Here is a 21,048-nt window from a genome sequence, read left to right on the forward strand (position 1 = left end):
ATATTATCATTCTCTCAACAAAAGTACATAGCTTATTCATGAATACTTAGGAAAATGGAGAGAAAATATTGGCATGGATTAATCAAATACTTTAATAATCAACTGAATTTTCAAAGTATTTGCATCTCTCAATTCCCACGGCAAGGGCTATTTAAGCCTCTACATTTACAAAGCTTCAGTAGACCAGGCACAGTGGCTCATGTCTGTAATCCCAGCACTTATGGGAGGCTGAGGCAGGCAAATCGCTTGACCTCAGGAGTTCGAGAGCAGCCTAGGCAACATGATGAAACCCTGTCTCTACTAAAAGTACAAAAATTAACCGGGTGTCATGGTATGCATCTGTGGTCCCAGCTACTTGGGAGGCTAAGGTGGGAGGATCACTTGAGCCCAGGGAGGTAGAGTGAGCCATGATAACACCACTGCACTCTAGCCTGGACAACAGTGAGACCCTGTCTCAAACAAAAATCAAAAAATTTTTAAAAATGCTTGACTAAACTACTTTAATACTAACTATAAGGGAAAACATCAACTATTCTATAACAGAGAAACATGAGATGTCAATTACTAAAATATAATTGTCCAGTTAAATATTCCAGTATTCCAGGGAAAAGTATTTTCTCTACCTCACCTGTGGGATAGTCCCCAAAACTTTGCCCCAGTGAGCAAAGAGGGCGGAGAGAGAATCAGAGTCCTGGTCATACACAAACTAGCGGCATTTGAAATTAACACACAGACTCAGCCATTATGCATAAACTACACAAGGAAACATTTAAGACAATTTTTATTAAATACAAAAGCAAAATAAGCTCTAAGGAGTAAGGTAGGGCTATACTTAAGGGCATTTTCTGTGGACAGCGGGTACAGCACCATTAAGGTTAGCTTAGATATTAACAAACCATGAGCAGAGACAGCTAACTACATTTTATGTTTCTCTTAGTAGTTTTAGGGTCTGCCTAGTAATCAAGAAATTTTACTTCTCCAGAATACATGAACATGGTAACCAAAGAAACGTAAATACTTAGAAAAAGCACTACACAATAAAATTATGACATGCAATTCTTATGCATGTCAAGATGTTCTCTACATCTTCTACAATGTGCATTAACAAAATTAATGCAGATAAGACCTTCACTCCAACCCCAAAGATCTTACATGGTGAATACTATTTTCCAACATCAGCAGAACAAGTTGCAGTTACTTCTTTTAGACATTTAGCTTTAGAACTCTGAATTTCAAAGTAAAATTGTTATAAAAAAGCTAGTCAATATATTTAGCAATAGAGCCACTCTTTTACTTTTGACATCATTCTGAGGTATTAATTCAGAACCATCTTCTAAGCTATCCTGGTAGTACCACAGACTTACTAGCTGCTGATCATACTGCAGATCAATGACTGATTTGAGCAAAGGAGCTTAAAATGATCTAAGGCTAGCATGATTAATAGTTTCCAAAAAGGATGAACATGAGTACTTTTATAAGCAATGCTAGATAAGATATCCATATTTTTCTTTCCCCCTAAAGAATGTTGTTTTAGAATATTTTTGCCATCAAAATTTGATTTACAATCATACAGCTGATTGAGAGATGCACATTTATGGATGTTAAATGACATAAATAAGTAAACTAGACACATACTTTTAAACATAGATCATTATTTGAGTGGGCTTGATACACTGCTAGGATATAACCACACCTAAAGTGAAAGCTCACCCCCACAGGGTATAAGCGACACACAGAAGTCATTATTTACACCATGGCAATATTCCACAAACTCTATTCATAAACATAGAAGGAAAAGAGAGGTGCTGTACAAAGGAAAATATTTTGCTGGTTTCAAAGCACATACAACTTTATTTCCTTTATATGTAAATATTTGACACAGCTTCAAAATACACTGATTTGGGGAGCAGAGAAGAGCTCTATGAGAGCTGTCAGCAGGAGTGGTAGTCAAGGTGAACACACAGAACTGGCTTTAAAAGAGACACATACTGCAAACTGCTGTGTACTTTGTTGCCATGTGAGACCCTTATCTGGGTACATGAAATTGACTGGTAGGTCTGTCATTTTGTGGTACAATCAGGGAGCCTAGGAAACCATTACTAATACTGGACCCATACTCAAGTCAAAAGTGGATAGCCTTGGTCATTTCCTGTCACTTCCCTTTCCCATGAAAAATAATTCAAACTTCAAACAAATTAGCAGTTTGTCCATAGCCTGGAACCAAACCCTCCTCTACCCTGGAATGGGGAGTGAGGAATATCATTAAGCATTGAGAAAACTGTCAAATATCATTAATAACATTTGGATATGAGTGTTCATATAATTTCTACCCCTAAACCTCCTTAGTATTAAAGGGCCATATTGCCATGATATAGTATTATTACTCAGTAAAGTAACTGCTAAACAGACATTTATTATGTTAGAGTTTTAATTCAGGACAATCTGTGGTATCCATAGCAACAAAAAGTTGTTGGTATAGATATAACCACAGATAGACACAAATGGGGAAAACAATTTCCTAGAGCTAGAAAGCTTTTAAAGATAAAGCACATAATACCAAAAGTAACTATAATAAGGTAAAAAAAAAGAGTACCCAAGTGAACAGCTGTTGCTAAACAGGGAATGTTTAACTTAAACTGGATTGTAAATCCAGGTTAACCAAGCCTCAGCTGAACCCACATGAATAATAGGCTAGGGCCACCCCAAAGAGATTGATGTGGAAAATAAATCCAGAGCAATGAAAAGAGGCAGTCAGATATTGTCAGGTTCAAGTATTTTGTTTCTGCTTTCTCTTGGTAAGTGATCTAATTCAAAAAACACTGACATGGTAAAAGTGGGTAGATATTAGGAGAACAGGTACTCAATATTCTAATCACTTACATGCCTAGGAACTAACAAACTACCACAAAGATGGATGAAACTCACTGTCAATCATCTCTGAGGAATCAGCTGAGGACTACATATCTTATTTGGGAAACATGAGAAAGTGGCTTCCACAAATTCCAACCAGTAAACTTACTCCTGGAGAATATTCTGGAATAGATTATTAAAAGCATGTTTGTTAACACTTACGAAGGAAAGTAGTGTTTGCTAAGAGAGGCAGGGTTCATGAAAATATTTTGACAGGAATACTCAAGTAACAGCCCCAGGAAACCCATCTGGATTATAGACTTGGCCAGGTCTTGCATGATCAAAAGTCCTTATGAACAAGAAAGAAAAATAAGTGCATGCTGATCTAATCAGGTGGACTGGAAACTGAATGACTGCCTGTGCTCAAAGCATGAATCTTGAGAGCCCAGCAAGTACTCAATAAATAATTTGTTGCATGAACTGATGAAGAGTCAGATCCCTCTAGTTCTCCAGACAGTAAAATACCAGGTCTTTAAAGCTTTCCTTGTTATGGAATGGTTCGAGTCTCCTCACTCTTCTGGTTCTACCTCTCTTCCTCAACATACTCACCCCCATTACCCAGAACAGTTAACAGCTACTCTCTCTCCCAACCATGGGAAACCACTGAAATAAAGCATTTTTCACTAGTAGAGAATAAAACAGCATCTAATCCAACAAGTTATTAGAGTAAGATTTCCACAAACACATCCATAGACTTCCTGGATCATTATGTGAAATTTCTATACATTGGTTCTATTTCTTTTGATCCTCTTCTCAAGAAACTTCCGAACGACTTATTTTATTTTCAAATGCCTTAACTTCCTCATCCCAAATAAAGCACAAGATTTATTTATGCTTATGAAAACATGCAAGCCATAATTTACCTGCCTTACAAGCAGCGGCAAAAACTCAAATTTGCAAGCCATTTTACCTTAAAACTGACTGTTCCAAAAAGGAAAAATAAAAGTAAAATATTTTAAGTGCCACCATAATTTTTCTTAATTGGTAAGAGAAATGATGATGCTATGCCATCCACGTTTATGAATCTTGTCAAATGACAAGAGGTTGATGCGCTTGGCATTTAAAAATTTTCCTTTTTAGATCTAAGCATGGTATTTTTCAGAAAAAAACATAACATAGTACTTCACTTTTAAAAAAATGACAGCAACATGTCTTTATTATGGATTAAGCAAGTTTAAGAAATACTATTTGTAATCTCAAACAATGCACTGAAAGTGAGTCTTAATTTCAGAGTTTTATTGTATTGCACTAAAGGAACAGCAGGATGGTTATACAATTTTCTCTCATTCAGTTTTGAAAATCTTAAGTACCTGCAAATTCTTAAGAATACCTTTACCACCAGATTAGAACAGTAAGAATAACCAATTTCTTAATAAGTAATGTCTTACAAATAAAAACACATTTAAAATACCTTTAAATGCATTCTTCACAAGTAATTCAGCATATATTTTTATATCATGTTTACTTATGCTTAAGAATTAAAGCAAGTATATTTATTACTCCAATGGAAATATGGGAAATCTCTCATTCATGCAATATACAGGGATAATATTCAAGTCGAAGGGAAAATTCCCGCTTTTGCTTTTGTAAATGGATCCGTATATAATCATCTACATGACAGATAAGGAAACCCATGAAGTTTCCCACTAGTCAGATACACATTTTCAATTCATCAGAAGCACCTGATATCTACAGCTAATTTATAATTAGATACTGTTTCAATGAAACCAAAATGAGCCCTACAAGTTCCTATGAACAAAAGCTTCCAATGTACTAGGACAGTCAGTAATTAATGCATCATTCAGAGGATTATGGCTGTTCCTTAAGAAGTGCAAGTTCAAACCTGTCAACACCAGAGGTAATCATTTTATATTAATTTATACGTAATTCCATTTAAATTCTTTATCCAAGTATAACATATGAAAACAGTCTTTCCACAAGCAAAAAATGTGGAAACATTTAAAAATAAGGAGTCATTTTTTAAAGTAACTGATCAGATTCCACAGGCTACTCTTGGACAGGATCTTGCTGGATAGAATCCCTTCATTTGGTGGCTTTTTGCATGCACTTAACTGGACCAATTCTTCTGTGTGTTGTTCTAAGAGCTCACCAAAACATAGATCATGCTGAAAAGAAGAAAAAAGCTGTTAATTTGAACATTCCTAATTATAAAAAAAAAACTCAAGAGCATGAGAGAGTATGCTTTATATAGCAAACTAGTATCACAGAAAATGAAAAGACTAATGACAAGTTCACAGTGATTTTAATTTGCATTTATGGACTTTTGCCTAACATAGGACTTGGCTCAGTGCATGTGGTGTAGTTGTCCCCTATTCCCTTTCCAATTTTAGCAAGTAGAACAGCACAGCTGAAAGCTTAATGGGGGATCAGAGCTTAGTGAAGCCATCCAAACACCACACGCTCTGGAGTCGTGTCTAATAATAGAATGAGCATCTCTGGAGGGCTCACTTCACACCAGCCGTTAGGTCTTTCATACACATTGTCTCGCTTAATCCTCCAAGCAGTCCTAGAAGGCAGGTACCAGTTGCATTCCCATTGTATAGAAAGGAATGATCAATCAAGGATCTTTCCCATTAAAGGCTCCAAGCACTAGCAACTTTTAGGAAGCAGTTAGAAAAGGGGGGAAAACATCAAAATAAAAGGCAATGACCTTTTGATTTAGGTTTAAGAACTGCCAAGGGCAATTCTACATAGAGTGATAGGGGAAAGGCATAGGGGCATGGTCCAAAAAGCATGTATCTCTAAACAGAAATACAAAGGAGTTGAACAAGCTTGATAGACAACTTTAAAACAGAACAAATGTCCTGGTGCTACCATATCCCGGTGAACATTTTCCCACAACTGCACATCTCCAACTTTATCATTTATTCAATCATTCATTTCATTTCTTTCATTCAACATGTATGTTTGAAGTGCCTATTATATGCCAGCCCTGTTCCAGACATTTGCTATGGAAACTTACAAAATGAAAATTAACAGGAAATTAAAATGACACATAGAATTTCACTTTTCAGAGCATTTCTTTGTTTCATACATGAGTAATATCTGCATATGCACTAAAGGATATTCATTTTCACAGTAATAGCCTCTAAAAGCATAAAAATACCAAAAATATCTTTTTCCTAAATTTCAGTCTAACCATTCTTTTTCTATGATGGAAACTTATGTATAAAGAGAAATATGAATATGAATATAAGCCTATCTTAGCAAGTTTTCAAGTAACGAAAAAGAGAATGGAACCTTATGCTGTTTTTTTAAAGCTTACAGCTCTTTTGGAAATATTCTGAAAATCAAGGAGAAAGCCCTCTCTAGTTGAATATGTATTGATAAAAAACGAGAAAGTATTTTATATAAGTGATGTGTAAAAGCATATTCACATGGCTTAAAGAAACATATAATTCTACATTTAACAGTGCCCTTTTCTAGTTGTAATAAGCAGTCATTTCACCGCACCTACAACACACCTACAGCAGGGGTTCTCAACCAGGGCAATTTTGCCCCTCGGGACATCTGGGCAATGTCCAGAGACATTTTTGGTTGTCATCGGGGGGCAGGAGGGCACTAATGGCATCTAGTGGGTAAAGGCCAGGGATGCTGCTAAACGTCCTACAATATACAGGACAGCTTCCCACAGAAATTCCCACACAGCCCAGACTGTCAACAGTGCCGAAGTTGCGAAATCCTGACCTAGAGGAACAATGAGTCCATCAGAGTATAAAAGGAAAAAAAATCAGGCCGGGCGCGATGGCTTATGCCTGTAATCCCAGTACTTTGGGAAGCCAAGGTGGGCAGATCACCTGAGGTCAGGAGTTCAAGACCAGCCTGGCCAACATGGTGAAACTCCTTCTCTACTAAAAATACAAAAATTAGCCAGGGGTGGTGGTACACGCCTGTAATCCCAGCTACTCAGGAGGCTGAGGCAGAGAAATTGCTTGAACCTGGTGGGGCGGAGGGTGCAGTGAGCAGAGATCATGCCACTGCACTCCAGCCTGAGCGACAGAGACTCCGTCTCAAAACAAAAAGGAAAAAAATCAGAAACTGCACCACCCTGTAAGGTAGAACTACTTATTTCATTCATACCACTCAAATCAAGCAAATCAGAAAATAAAGGGCAGAGCACACCACTTATGAAGAATGATAAAGAAAAAATGAAACATAATGTCGGGAGAGACCCTAAAGACAAGCAGAAACCTGCAAACTCACACATCCCTATCCTTCAATGACATCACTTTGCCACAGAGAATGAGGACCATCCTTTACCAACTGAATGTGTCTGAGAACTTAGGAAGCAGCATCCCTGACCAAACCTTCTGCCTCTGACAGCAGACTGGTTTACTGCCTTGATAAGCACCAGTGTGGGTCACATTGAGTGTGTGAGAATTTGCTGGTGTGCACCATGCACACTTAAGACACTAAGTTATTCTTCGAATGGATTTTAAGGTGTGAAAACCATAATGCCTGCAAACTTTTAAAGCAGCAAAGTGAAAGCATATTTCATTTTACCTTTTCAACTTACCCGTATAGGTAGTAAAAAAATGCTAGAAGATAAAAAGCTAATTTGCACCATCCTTCCTTCTGACAATATGCTAGAATATCTGCATTCATGATGGTTGTAGGGTCATAGAGTCCTGGGCCACTCATCACTGGTCTACTCATATACCTGGAATAAACACAGTCTATTAGGCATTCAGAAAGGGCAGCAAACATTCAGATAAGAAAGCGGGTCTGTCTTCTAAAACATCTGTTACGAAAGGTGGTCCACACAGGGAAGCATTCTTTTACTTATGGGTAAAATGCTTTTCTTTTACCATCTTAATTTTAAAAGTAGAGTCCCTAATGAGCAGAATGAGATAGCTAAACAAGCTTCATCTAGTCTCTACCTTTTCAGAAATCCAAGAAAAACAGGAAGAACTGTAAAAAGAAAATAGGTGTTTTGCTTTTACTTATCTGGACATAATTTTAGATTTACAGAAAAGATGTAATAACCTTTCACCCAGATATTTCAAATGTCCATTTTTACTATATTTGCTTTATCCTTCTCTTTCTCATTCTGAGTATTGTTTTTTTGTTTTGTTTTGAGACAGCGTCTTACCCTGTCACCCAGGCTGGAATACAGTAGTACAATCTCGGCTCACCACAATCTCAGACTCCTGGGCTCAAGCAATCCTTCTGCCTCAAGCCTCCCAAGTAGCGGGGACTACAGGCACACACCACCATGCTTAGCTAATTTTTTTGTATTTTTTGTAGAGAGGGGATTTTGCCACGTTGCCCAGTCTGTTCTCCAACTCCTAGGCTCAAGCGATCCACCTGCCTCAGTCTCTCAAAGTGCTGGGATTGCAGGGATAAGCCATTGCACCTGGCCCTGAGTAAATTTTTTCTTTCTTTTTTGAGATGGAGTCTTGCTCTGTTGCCCAGGCTGCAGTGCACTGGCATGATCTTGCAAACTCCACCTCCTAGCCTGAAGCAATTCTCTGCCTCAGCCTCCAAAGTAGCTGGGATTACAGGCGCCCGCCACCATGACTGGTTAATTTTTGTATTTTTAGTAGAGACAGGGTTTCATCATCTTGGCCAGGCTGGTCTTGAACTCCTGACCTCGTGGATCCACCCACCTCAGCCTCCCAAAGTGCTGGGATTACAGGCGTACGCCACTGCACCCGGCCAAGTACATTTTTTTCTGAATCATTTCAGAGTCCATTGTAGACCTGATACCACTTTACTCCTAAATATTTCTTCAGTATATATCTCCTAAAATCAAGGGCAATAAGGTTTTGACATGCCTATTTAAAACAAAAACTTCTAACTCTATATACTGCAGATATAACTATGGAAGTTAAAAATATTACCTTTTACAAATAACCTAAGTTAGTCATAAACACAGAAAGAAATTCAACATACACTGTACATTTTGACTTATCTGCAGTTCAAGGACAAGCAAAGCTAATCTAAGTTGATAGAGGTCAGTGGTCTTGGGAGGTGTGGAGGGTAACTGACTAAGATGGGACACAAGTGCATGCTCTGGAGGCCACAACTGTTGTGTATCTTGATCTGGGTGGTGGTTTAACAGGTGTATACATATGTAAAAATTCATTGAGCTATATACTTCAGACTTGTGCAAAACACTAAGTTATACTTCACTTTTTTTAAAAAAATTCCTTTAAAAATAAAGCTCTGTAAGAGGTATTGAAACAGTTTTTGTTCATCCACTTGATTTTTTAAAAAATAAATGCTGGCCGGGCGCGGTGGCTCACGCCTGTAATCCCAGCACTTTGGGAGGCCGAGGCGGGCGGATCACAAGGTCAGGAGATCGAGACCACGGTGAAACCCCGTCTCTACTAAAAATACAAAAAATTAGCCGGGTGCGGTGGCGGGCGCCTGTAGTCCCAGCTACTCAGGAGGCTGAGGCAGGAGAATGGTGTAAACCCAGGAGGCGGAGCTTGCAGTGAGCCGAGATCGCGCCACTGCACTCCAGCCTGGGCGACAGAGCGAGACTCCGTCTCAAAAAACAAAAAAAAAAATAAAATAAATAAAAAAAATAAATGCCAACTAAGCTTCCATTTTTATGTAGGTAACTAGCATGTGAGATAACCATATCAACCGCAGTATATTTAAGTTTTCATTTTAAAAAATTAAAAGTGTATCTAAACATTACCTCCAAATATGATATGCCAAGAGGGGCATGTTGAGGCCCAGTGTAAGCCACTCCGCTGCACAGAGAAACATGACACAGAAGAAAGCGTGGATGAGGTACTCTGGGAGTACAAGCTGGAAGGAAAACACAGGCCAGTGATCAAAATGCCTCGGCATTAAGTTAACTGCTAATCTGGAAAGCAGGTGGCAACCAAGTTTCCATAATGAAAAATCACTGTTTTCTTAGACTCAGAAATAAAAGATGCTACTGAGTTTTATTTCCATGTTTAACTTTTTACCAAAAGTAGGATTACAGGCAAACTGACCAGAGTATATAGCTTGCACTAACGTAACATAGTAAGATACATGACTTAAAATTTAAAGCTCAAATTCTTAGAGTAATAGATCAAATTATACAAAGTTACCACCCAGACTGTTAAACAATTTGCTAGTCAACTAGAATACTTTTTCTTTCCACCATTCAACAATGATAGAAGTACAAAAATGAGATATCTGATCACATGCAACATATTAAAAGTTCCACAGAAACAAAACTCCCCTTTAGAATTTTACACATCGGTGTTTTTAAGCCTTTAACAGAAACCAGAAATGCTACATACACAATATTTAGCAAACCACATCGCATTCCCACAGAAGTAAGTTTTTAATGGAAAGCCAATCAGCCAATAATCTCAGCACAGTGGGGGGAAGAACACTAATATGCACAAATGTAAAAGATTTGCTTTCTGCAATGTAGGAGGGAAAAGACTGAGTTCTTAACCATGAAATTAGGATTTTCCAGGTTCCCAAGTTCTCATTCTTAGGTGGCCTTTCCGTTTCTTTACGCCTGCTTGCCAACAAAAAGGTAAGACACAACAGAAGACCAGTAGAAGCTCAGAACCCAAAAACAAAATAAACCTTTTGGTAGTAGGTAGTATTAAGTGAAGAAAAATTAATCAAGCAAAATGCTTTTTATAAAATGACAAGTTAATGCTTTATTTTAAATTATCTTTCCCATCCTAAAGATTTCAGCCTGAGAACTTTGTGAAATAAAAATACCAACACCTCTCATTGCAAGTTTCAGCCAAAGTATCTCCTATAAGTCACAGCTACAAAGCCAGTTTCTCAAATGTTTACTTCATACCAAATGGAAATCATGTGAATACTTATCATCATCAGCTCACTCCTGAGGGGAAACCATGGCTGTAGAGATTGTAATCATACTATATACTCAGGCCCATTTTCTCATACTCCCAAATTACTCTCTCCAATTTAAAGCTGTAGAAGGGGCTTTTTAATGAATACTGTTTTAGATAAAATCCAGGTAAACAACTAATCTATACCACTAACCAAATACTTTCTACAAACTTAAACATTCTAATAAAAGATAAACTCTGCATATGTACATAAACTTCTAAATAACATTTAAGCCAGCATCTATTTAAGATCAAAGTTCTCTAAACAAGAAAATGGCTATAGGACTCCGAAACTCAAGGACTATAACCAGAACAAACCATGAAAAACATACATTTTATTAAGAATTCCACTACAGTTGCTTTTGTAATACTTGTTTAAATTACAGATGTTGTCTCTAAAATATAATAAGCCTATTTCAGCCCTAAAAAGCCAACTGATATCTAACAGACAAATCATCATGCAAGGTTTTACCCTACACTTACAGACTGAAGTATGGAAAGAATGATTTTGAAGAAAGCATAACCCCCTCCCGCTCTTAATATACTTTAATAAAAAGTGTTAATAAAGATAACCTACAACTCCACCAGTTCTAATATGAAACAAATGTTATTCCCTCCCTTCTCCTCAAAAGGAGTCCAGAAACATTTACTACCCATCTCTCTTAAAAACCAACCCTCTCCGAGCATTCTTTAATGACAAAATTTCCCCTTAAGTGACACAAAAATTATTCCATTTAGGAACCAAGGTTCAAACAGAAACTAGTATCCAGAAAAAATACCTCATGCAAATATAGCTGAAATGATAGTATTTAAACATGCAAAACATAATATTCTCTTGTTAAAGTTCACAATTTAAAAAATGGTGATATTTGTCTTCCCCCATACTTTGGCAGAACTGTCAAAACAAATTTAAATAGGGAAAACTGTCAGATGCACTGCTATTCAGCCAATTATCGGCACCCTATCCAAAAGGCAACCTGTGCTGCTATAAAAATGGCCTTCAACCTCCTGCAGCATTAGGATGTCCCAAGCACATGTCTCTTCTCAGTGAGAATTTCTTTCCATTAAGAAAAGCCAGGAATCGCACATTACCTGTTAAAATGAAACCAGTCCCTCCTAAATTTACAATACATTAGGAAAATACAAGAGTTTGAGCTTCAAAATTTAGGCTGTCTTGAGTTCAAATGCTGACTCTATCTTAGCTGTATAACCTTCGGCAAAGTGCTTTAACCTGGCAAAGCTTCAGTTTACTCTCCTATTCATGAGATAACAATATACCTACCTCAGGAGTGTCATAAGAATTAAATTAAAAAATTCAGGCAAAGTGCTTAGCACAGAGCCTAGCACCCAGGAAAATCCTCATCTGATTTCAGATATTTTTACCTTCATCATCATTTGGTTATTCGAAGTAATGAAAAGACAAACAGCATAGAACACTATTAATAAACAGCTATCAAAAGGGGAAATTTCAGTTTCTTCATTTCCTGGTAACAACTTCAACTACTTAGGTTAAAATGTTTTACAATTAACACTTACTACTTTCCAACAGAAGGCAAATTCATCTACTCATATCTTGTTTCATAACAGCAAAGAAACAGCTAATAAGTTAATACTTTTAATTGTACCTACATCAACTCTTACTGTAACAGTTCTCTAAAGACAAACTGGAAATCTCTTCCACCATCCACAGTTATCTAGGAAACAATAATAAAGTACCAAACTAACTTTCTAGATGCTTTTCCAAATAAAATCCCTCTAGCACACTAGTGCTAGTACACTAGTATGCTAGACAACTAAAATCTACACAAACTCTCCCCTTCGTTAAGTAATTTTTAAAGCTGAATTACTGTATTTTATTTCTTGAAGACATACCGATGGCTTTCTTATAAACAACCAACCATTCAATTCCTGACCAATCAGGCACAATCAAATACACAGGCTAAAGGAGAATCTTCCTAAATGCATTCAAAAATACAAAAAACAAGCTGGGTACCTTGGTGTGCGCCTGTAATCCCAGCTACCCAGGAAGTTGAGACAGGAGGATCACTTGACCCAGGAGTTTGATACGAGCCTGGGCAATATAGAGAGATCCCCCCCACCATCTCAAAAGAAAATTTTTAAATACATACATATATATTTTTTCAAACACCCCAAGCACAATGGAGCTACATTAGCACTAAATTCGTGATGGCTCAGAACTTCAGGCCTGTTTCAGAAATAGAAAGTAAATACACACTAGAAATAACTACGTAGACATTTGTATACAAATTGTTATCTACAAAATTATGGCACCTTAAGTCCAAAGAATGGCATTACTGTGAGATCCCAGAGCCCCCAGAACAGAGGTATCCACCTAACAGGCTCTGAATAAACATCAGCTGAAAGAATGACTCATTTATTCCAGAATATGCAAACCAAAGACAAACTAGATATGGCAGATAAGTCCATACTAAAGATGTCACTCACATACTACCTCATCATAAGTCACAACCCGAGAATCATCTCACCATCTATTAGTCATTTTATGTTAACCAACTTTCAAGTACTGCACTAAATAATTTCACATAGAAGTGCCTATGGCTATAACATAAAAAAAACGCATACGCATTTAACAGCTTTCCCTACTTGACCGGGCTAGCAAGCATATATTTGCATAAAATATGAAATTTCATGAAATCATAAACCTCAACAGGCATATGAACGAGCACACTGAACAAAACATTACAAATACAAATGCCCTAACCCTCCCCATGAAATGAATATAGCATTAAAACATTAAACTAAAAAGCAGTACACACCTTTAATGCAATTTTGACTCTTTTAATCTTTTTGACCTTTTCAACTGTCTTTGGCCGACAATGTAAAAAGCAGATTGGAAGAATGTTAGTATGACAGCTGACAAGACCACCAGCAGATTAATAATAGAATAGTCAAGCATGACAGGAAAAAGATTTTTTAACTTCTGCCTACTTCAAAAAGTACAAATATATTATGCTACTCAGAATACTGGCCATTTTCAAATTACATCAAGTTAAAAACAAATATATTTTTTAAAATCTAAAGATAAATCCTATATTATAACTTACGGGATTCAGGGTATTACACTGGTCTATAGGATTCTTGTAATCAGTCTTCAGCTCATCAAATGCTATAATCTAAAATAAAATTAAAACAGTTAGGAACACTCACTTTAATTAAAAACAGCAACAAACCTGCCCCATATTCAAATAATTACTAAAGTTAATAAAACAAGAACAAAAGTACACCGAGATCACAAATACCAATTTATACTAAACTCATATATGACAAAAAGAAGAGCCAGAATCCAATTTAAAGAAGTGAAAACATTCTTATCTCAGTATCACTAAAATTTGGTATCACTGTAATAAATACCTCCAATTTTCAATTTCTTCAATGCCTCTGCTCAAGTTATTTCAACTTATCTCTACTTGAAATAATCTTCTGAGTAGAAAAGTCATTTCAACTGTTTATCCAAATTCCTCTTTATCCAAAAAAAAAAACAAACAAACAAACCTTCCTATGCCAATTTCTTTCTGTAGGTTTTCCTAACTCCTCTGGGCAGAAGTAATTGCATCCCTGTCCACATCTCCACACAGCATGGGACTCTATAATGCCATCAATATGGCTTTTCTCATTGCCATGAGTGTGGTATTTACACACAAGTCTGTCCTCCCCTCTACATTCTCAGGGAGAAGGACCATTTTTATTTATCTGTGCATGCTCCTCCTCCCTTGGCACAGTGCTCAGTGGGACACTAGAGATGGATTTTAACTCTTCAATTTGTTCCCATTTGTGCACAAACACATACATTTCTAAGGATGCTTCTGTCCACACTCTGGAGGAATGTGTCTTCAACCTCAAGGGTCACTAGAATGTACGTTAAGAGTCAAAATAGGGGCTATGCATCACTTTGTGGCATCATTTCAGGTGTCAAAGAAAGAAGACAAAGGCAGCAAGTTGATGGGGGAGCCATGTTAGTTGCTAACACTACTCATCCCAGGTACACACAACCTAAGCTACCCTTCCCCTAATGAGTTAGGAATAGTATCTTTACATGTCAAAGTGTTGCTCAATATTATCAGTAATCACTAAAGTTACATATTTCCATCTTTTAACATGACTGTTTATTTCCCTGTTAAAATTTAGTTTTATAAAAAGATAGTTTAATTTCTAGAGTTCTATAAAATTCACCAACCTGCCCGAATAAAAACTCCAACCAAATAGCAATAGAAGGAAAATAATAAAACATTAGAATGTAATCTCTAAAAGAACAAAGATTGTTATATTTACTATTATGTCCCAGGGCCTAAAATATAAAATAGTGCCTGGCACATAGGTAAGTGCTCAATAAACATTAAATGGAAGGAAGGGGTGAAAAAAATCGCACTTGGGATTAAAAAAAAAAAGTGCAGAACTCACCAGAAGGGATTTCCCTTGGCTAATGACACCTAACACAAATGTTAAAAATATAAATGTGAGGCTGGGCGCGGTGGCTCAAGCCTGTAATCCCAGCACTTTGGGAGGCCGAGACGGGCGGGTCACGAGGTCAGGAGATCGAGACCATCCTGGCGAACACGGTGAAACCCCGTCTCTACTAAAAAGTACAAAAAAACTAGCCGGGCGAGGTGGCGGGCACCTGTAGTCCCAGCTACTCGGGAGGCTGAGGCAGGAGAATGGCGTAAACCCGGGAGGCGGAGCTTGCAGTGAGCTGAGATCCGGCACTGCACTCCAGCCTGGGCGACAGAGCGAGACTCTGTCTCAAAAAAAAAAAAAAAAATATATATATATATATATATATGTGTGTGTGTGTGTGTGTATGTGTGTGTGTGTGTGTAATTAGAAAATACTAATTTCTGATTACTTATGGACATGATTAGTCAGCTACTTGATGTCAGCCGTGGTATATATCCCCAATACATTTTAGTAATAAAGCTCAAGACAAGGATCATAATCACAAGTATTTGTCAATAACAAGATTCAACTTAACAGAATACAAAACCTGTCTTTAAAACTGACATTTAATTGGATATTTTCTTCAGGTGACTTCAAGAGAATGTTTTTTTTTTTGTTTTTTTTTTTTGTTTTTGTGAGACAGGGTCTTACTCTGTCACCCAGGCTGGAGTGCAGTGGCACAATCTCGGATCACTGCAACCTCCACCTCCTCGGCTCAAATGATTCTCCTGCCTCAGCCTCCGGAGTAGCCGGGACTACAGTTGCATGCCACCACGACTGGCTAATTTTTGGATTTTTTGTAGAGATGGGATTTTACCATGTTGCCCAGACCGGTCTCAAACTCCTGAGCTCAGGTGATCCGCCTGCCTTGGCTTCCCAAAGTGCTGGGATTACAGGTATAAGCCTCCGTGCCCAGCTACAAGGGATCTTTTAAGTATGTTGTTGAATGGGTTTCTCTTTGAGTGCTATAGGTTAGGGTTTTCGAAACTCTTCTGAGAAGACTCTTAAATTAATGGTTTTCAAATCTTTTTGCAGCTATGTGGCTGAGCAAAGACACCCACAAAATTTCCCACAGAAGTATAACAAAAATAAAACAGATAAATCCCTAATGATGCCCAAGTACACAATTCAGGATACCTTCCAACTTGTTACACATCTTTAAGGAATGACTTCTAAACTTTTAAGTTTTCAAACAATCTATGCTCCCGACTCTTCTCCACAGAGCATCAATCACATGAATTAGGACTAAATTGACAGATATAATCGTCAGCATAAAAAACATTCTCTAATACAGTGATTAATGTAAATAAGATTTTTGGAATGTAATTTAAAAATTGTAAAATGAGTCTTCTGAAAGTTACTTCAACTACCTGCTAGAGTTTGGTTTAACTTCTCCAAATCTCAGGTTGAAATCTGATCCCCAATGTTGGAGGCGGGAATCTAACGGGAGGTGTTTGGGTCATGGGAGCAGATTCCTCATGAATGGTTTGGTGTCATCTTGGAGGGAATAAGTGAGTTCTACTATTAGTACCCAAGAGAACTGGCTAGTAAACAGCGCCTGGCACCTCCCCTTCTTTTTCCTTTGCTTCCTCTCACTATGGGATCTCTATACACTATTCCCCCACCATGAGTGGAAGCAAGCTGAGGCTTTCACCCGATGCCCAGTCTCACAGCCAGCAGAATCCTGAGGTAAATAAACATCTTTTTTCTTTGTAAATTACTCAGCCTCCCCGTATTCCTTTATAGCAACACAAATGGACTAAGATACTACCTAAGATGATAAACATAAGGATATATGGATAACAGAAAAATTAAAACTATCTATTTAGAATTGTTTCCAAAAGGATACTAAGTCTCCGAATGAAGAAATCCCTAAGCATAAAAGCTCTCCACGAATCTGTGGTACAATGTTTTTTTTAATTCTATAACACGACTTAAAATTATTTACTTCGCCCAGACACGCATTTGTTTCGAAGCTGAAATTAAATTACCCATTTTTTGAAAGTGCAGTTCAGGTTTTCCGTAAGCCAAACACTACTTGGTCCAAAACGTACAAATGTGGAAAAGGCTACCCCAGAGCTCTAAGAATCCCCCTCATTCCAGAAAAAAGGAATACCCATCAAGCAGAGAGTGACTTAAAGCTACATCTACAGATGGAATGGAACCACACATTGTCTTTTTTTTTTTTTGAGACGGAGTCTTGGCCCAGGATGGAGTGCAGTGGCGCCATCTCGGCTCACTGCAACCTTTGCCTCCCGGGTTCAAGCGATTCTCCTCCACCTTAGCCTCCCGAGTAGCTGGGATTACAGGCGCCCACCACCACGCCTGGCTAATTTTTTTGTATTTTTAATAGAGACAGTGTTTCACCATGTTGGCCAGGCTGGTCTCGAACTCCTGACCTCGTGATCCTCCCGCCTCCGCTTCCCAAAGTGCTGGGATTACAGGCGTGAGCCACCGCGCCCAGCCATGGAACCACACATTTTCATCACAGGCTTACTAAGGCTGAGCTAGTCTGTATCCCAAATTATCTTTGGTATTGTTCCCCCACCAAAGCAGAGCTGAAGATGCTCTTCAAATTACTGGCTCTTACTGACAAGCATTCTGAGTTAGCAGTTATTTCTGACACAGTTAATAGCCTACGTAAGTATTCCTGATTACAATAAGCAGTCAGGTCCTAAAATAATTATAAACATAACCACACTGCTTAGCAAAAAGAATGGATTGTGATATGCTTCCACTTTCGAGATTTTTTTTGCATAAGACACTGCTGCTATTGAAACATTCTGCCCCTCCTTATGTTTCATAGAAATCCTTGTTACGGGCATGATGAAACCTGACTTAAAATCTACATAAGAGTGAATGTGTTCATTCAAATTAAAAGCAGTATAGGAGAAGGTACTGGAATACGGGGAAAAGAGAAGCAAGTATGAGATAAATTTTTAATGAATGATTTCCAAAGGGCTCTCAATGCTTTTAATTTTGTGCTAAAGCAACAGAAATTCTTAAAAATCTCTGTAGAACTATGTCGCTGGGAACTTACGACTTTGGACCAGTAATGCTGTGCTTCCACCCTGCAACAGTGATGATGATGTGTGTAACAGAAATAAATACCGCCCTCGAAAAGCTTAAGGTTTCTGAGCAACTCAAAATCAAAGAAAACCCCCTCTACTAAATCAAGCAATCCTGAATATAAGGGTGGCTTGGAAGGCTGCCGGTTGAAATTCCAGCGGTCAAAGTATGATTTGGGGGGGAAACGCGGACATGCAATCAACAAAGTAATCAATCGAACTTGCATCAAAGTTCACCAGGAAACAACAATCTGGAAAAAGAAAAAAAAAAAGTAATTTGATTTGAAGAGCACCCAACAAGTGCTGAGAAGTAGAGTTGGAAATTCACCCTAAGTAGGTTACATTTTGGCCACAGTTCTGTGGAAACCCTAAAAGAAAGCCAATCTATATTAACAAAAATTAGGAAAACTTCATTCACACTACGCCCGTATCACCGCGCCGTTGACATCCTCCCCGGGGATGCAGGGATACGGGGATGCGGGGATACGGGGATGTGGGGCCGCGGGCCAGCAGAGGTCGGTGAGAGCGCAGCGCGGAACCGCAGGGGCCCGCCTGGACCGCGGCCGCCCCACCCAGCCCGGGAGGAGTAGCGGTGCGCGCGGCCTGTGCCAAGACACCGCGGGCGCATCCACCGGGCGACCGCGCGCCCAGGCTCCTCCAGTACCCGCGGCCCCCAGACCGCGGATGGATGGCGCGCAGACCCTACGCCGCGCGGCCCGCACCAGCCGGACCGCAACCCAGGCGAGCAAACCACCCGCCGCCGTGGCGGCCCCGACCGCGAGCCCCGGGCGAAAAGAAGCTGCGCTGCCGCCTCGCCCTCCCTCCCACAGCCCCGGCTACTCACGTGCCAAATGGCGAAGAAGATGAGCGCGGCAGTGAGCAGCAGCGCCAGCATGTAGCAGAAGGCCGCGAACGTGAACGCCATGGTTAGGGAGGAGGAGCAGGGAGCAGCGCCGGTGCCAGCGGAGAAAGGCGGCGCAGGGCCCTCTGGGTAAAACCATTCACTTCCCCCGGCCACAGCCACGACCGCCGCCGATACCGCCTCGGCGCCAGCCCTCTCAGCGCGCCTGCGCACCAGCCCAGCCGCCCCGGCGCCCTCTGATGGCCGGAGTCTGCGTTGCACTGACATTGTCCGCACAGTTGATTATTTTTCCTTCCTCCTCGCGTTTATTTTTTCAACAAATATTTATTGAATGAGTGCCTAGTTTGTTACAGGTACCGCGTTTCTCGCTTCACATACAAAGATGAATAAGATAGTACCTGCACTGAAAGAACTTAGTATAGTGCCGGAAATGAACACCTAAATAAATAATTACTTTATTATAACTCTGTAAACGGATGTGTGTGGGATGTTCTGAAAGGTCGAAGAAGGACAGCCAGCCCGCCCGGGAGCATTTAGGCAGGATTCCTGCTGTAGGTGTTTCCTAAGTTGGCCTTAGATGAGGAGCAGAAGTTCTCCAGGCAAAACGAAGGTAGAACTGGCAGTCCAAGGAAACGGTGCAGAATGAGGAAACGCACAGAGATGGAAAAAAGAAAAGAAAACTAAAGCTTCGTGTCTCAGGTGAAACCAGCAGCAATTCTGTATTAATGGAACATAAGTGCAAGACAGTGGTGTGAATTAGAAATGAATCAGCAAGGGATCAGATCATAGAGGGCCTTATATGCTTCATTACGGAGCTCAGACTTCTTATCCCATAAGCCCAAATTTTTCCAATTTTTTTGCTCATCACACATAACCAGAAAGATTTTTTTCATTGCAACCCAGTGGAATATCATACAGACAGCAAGTTATGAAGAGATGGAAATCTAGATATAGAGGCAAAGAAATATAGATATAACCAAAACAAAAATTTCACAAAACTGTGCTAATGCTCCGTAAGTACTTTCCCTTCTACTCTCTTTTGCTACTTTTTTGTTTTTAATACTGGTTGTAACACACAAAATAGATTCAAAATTGATTAATTTTCCATTACAACCATTTTTAAAAGAAAAAAGAACTCTATTAACTGCTGCTGATGGAAGTGAAAATCATTGAAGGCTTTTGAGCAAAAGAAGACTGTTTAGATTTGCATTAAAGATCGTTCACCTAGCATATTGCACAGAATAGTCTAGAAGTAGGGTCTGTCCAGTGTTGTGCGATAGAATTTTCTGTGATCGTGAAAATTTTCTATACCTACATTGCCCAATACAGTAGCCACTAGCCACATGTGGCCATCGTGCACTTGCAAATTGTCTAGCATGACTGAGGAACCGAACTTTAAATTTCACATCACTTTAAGTAAAATGTGACTAGTGTATTGGACAGTACAGGCCTGTACAACCAGGATTATGTGGCACCTATGTGCAAATTATCAAGTTACTTTTAGCCAGGCACAGTGGCTCATGCCTGTAATCCTACCACTTTGGGAGGCCAAGGCAGGGGGATTACTTGAGCTTAGGAGTTCGAGACCACCCTGGGCAATGTAATGAGAGCTCATCTCTATTTCTTTTTTAAAAAAATAAAATAAAATAAAATCCAATAAAATTTTTTGTAAAGTTACTTTCTCCAGATGGACAGAGGCCCACACCAGAGTGTAGGAATGCAGGCTATACTTCAGCCCCACCAACCTTCTTGGCCAGGCACCCATGTGCAATACACAAACTGCCCAACTGTGCACAATGACCCTGATTAGAGGAGTGTTAGATTGGAAACGGGCCCACAGCAATGGTCCAAGCATAAGTTGCTATGGATCTGAACTAGAGCAGTGGAAGCT

At 39.1% G+C, this 21,048-nt stretch overlaps 1 protein-coding gene across 2 annotated transcripts; it reads right to left on the minus strand.

Annotated features, from left to right (window-relative positions):
• Window positions 1-764: 764 nt before the first annotated feature.
• On the minus strand, window positions 765-19,269 carry CNIH1 (cornichon family member 1). Of its 2 annotated transcripts, XM_045396439.3 has the most exons (6): window positions 19,140-19,269; window positions 13,841-13,909; window positions 13,553-13,600; window positions 9,581-9,693; window positions 7,448-7,591; window positions 765-5,036 (listed from the first exon to the last, which is right to left on the minus strand). In XM_045396439.3, exons 1-6 carry the CDS (start codon window positions 19,218-19,220, stop codon window positions 5,009-5,011), a joined length of 483 nt encoding a protein of 160 aa, XP_045252374.1. In that variant the 5' UTR covers window positions 19,221-19,269; the 3' UTR covers window positions 765-5,008. The 2 variants fall into 2 exon arrangements, with proteins under 2 accessions (XP_045252374.1, XP_045252375.1); XM_045396440.3 differs by lacking the exon at window positions 13,553-13,600.
• Between the last annotated feature and the right edge of the window lie 1,779 nt (window positions 19,270-21,048).

This window comes from Macaca fascicularis, chromosome 7, assembly GCF_037993035.2.
Source record: "Macaca fascicularis isolate 582-1 chromosome 7, T2T-MFA8v1.1".
NCBI classification, from domain to species: domain Eukaryota; kingdom Metazoa; phylum Chordata; class Mammalia; order Primates; family Cercopithecidae; genus Macaca; species Macaca fascicularis.

Excerpts from the sequence above, each read along its gene's own strand:
- CNIH1 (XM_045396439.3), bottom strand. The coding sequence starts at position 19,220 with ATGGCGTTCACGTTCGCGGCCTTCTGCTACATGCTGGCGCTGCTGCTC. Across the intron at positions 7,592-9,580 it reads TTGGCATATCATATTTGGAG|GTATATGAGTAGACCAGTGA; the intron begins GTAATGTTTAGA and ends TGTTTATTCCAG. Across the intron at positions 5,037-7,447 it reads TTTTTTTACTACCTATACGG|CATGATCTATGTTTTGGTGA; the intron begins GTAAGTTGAAAA and ends TCTTCTTTTCAG.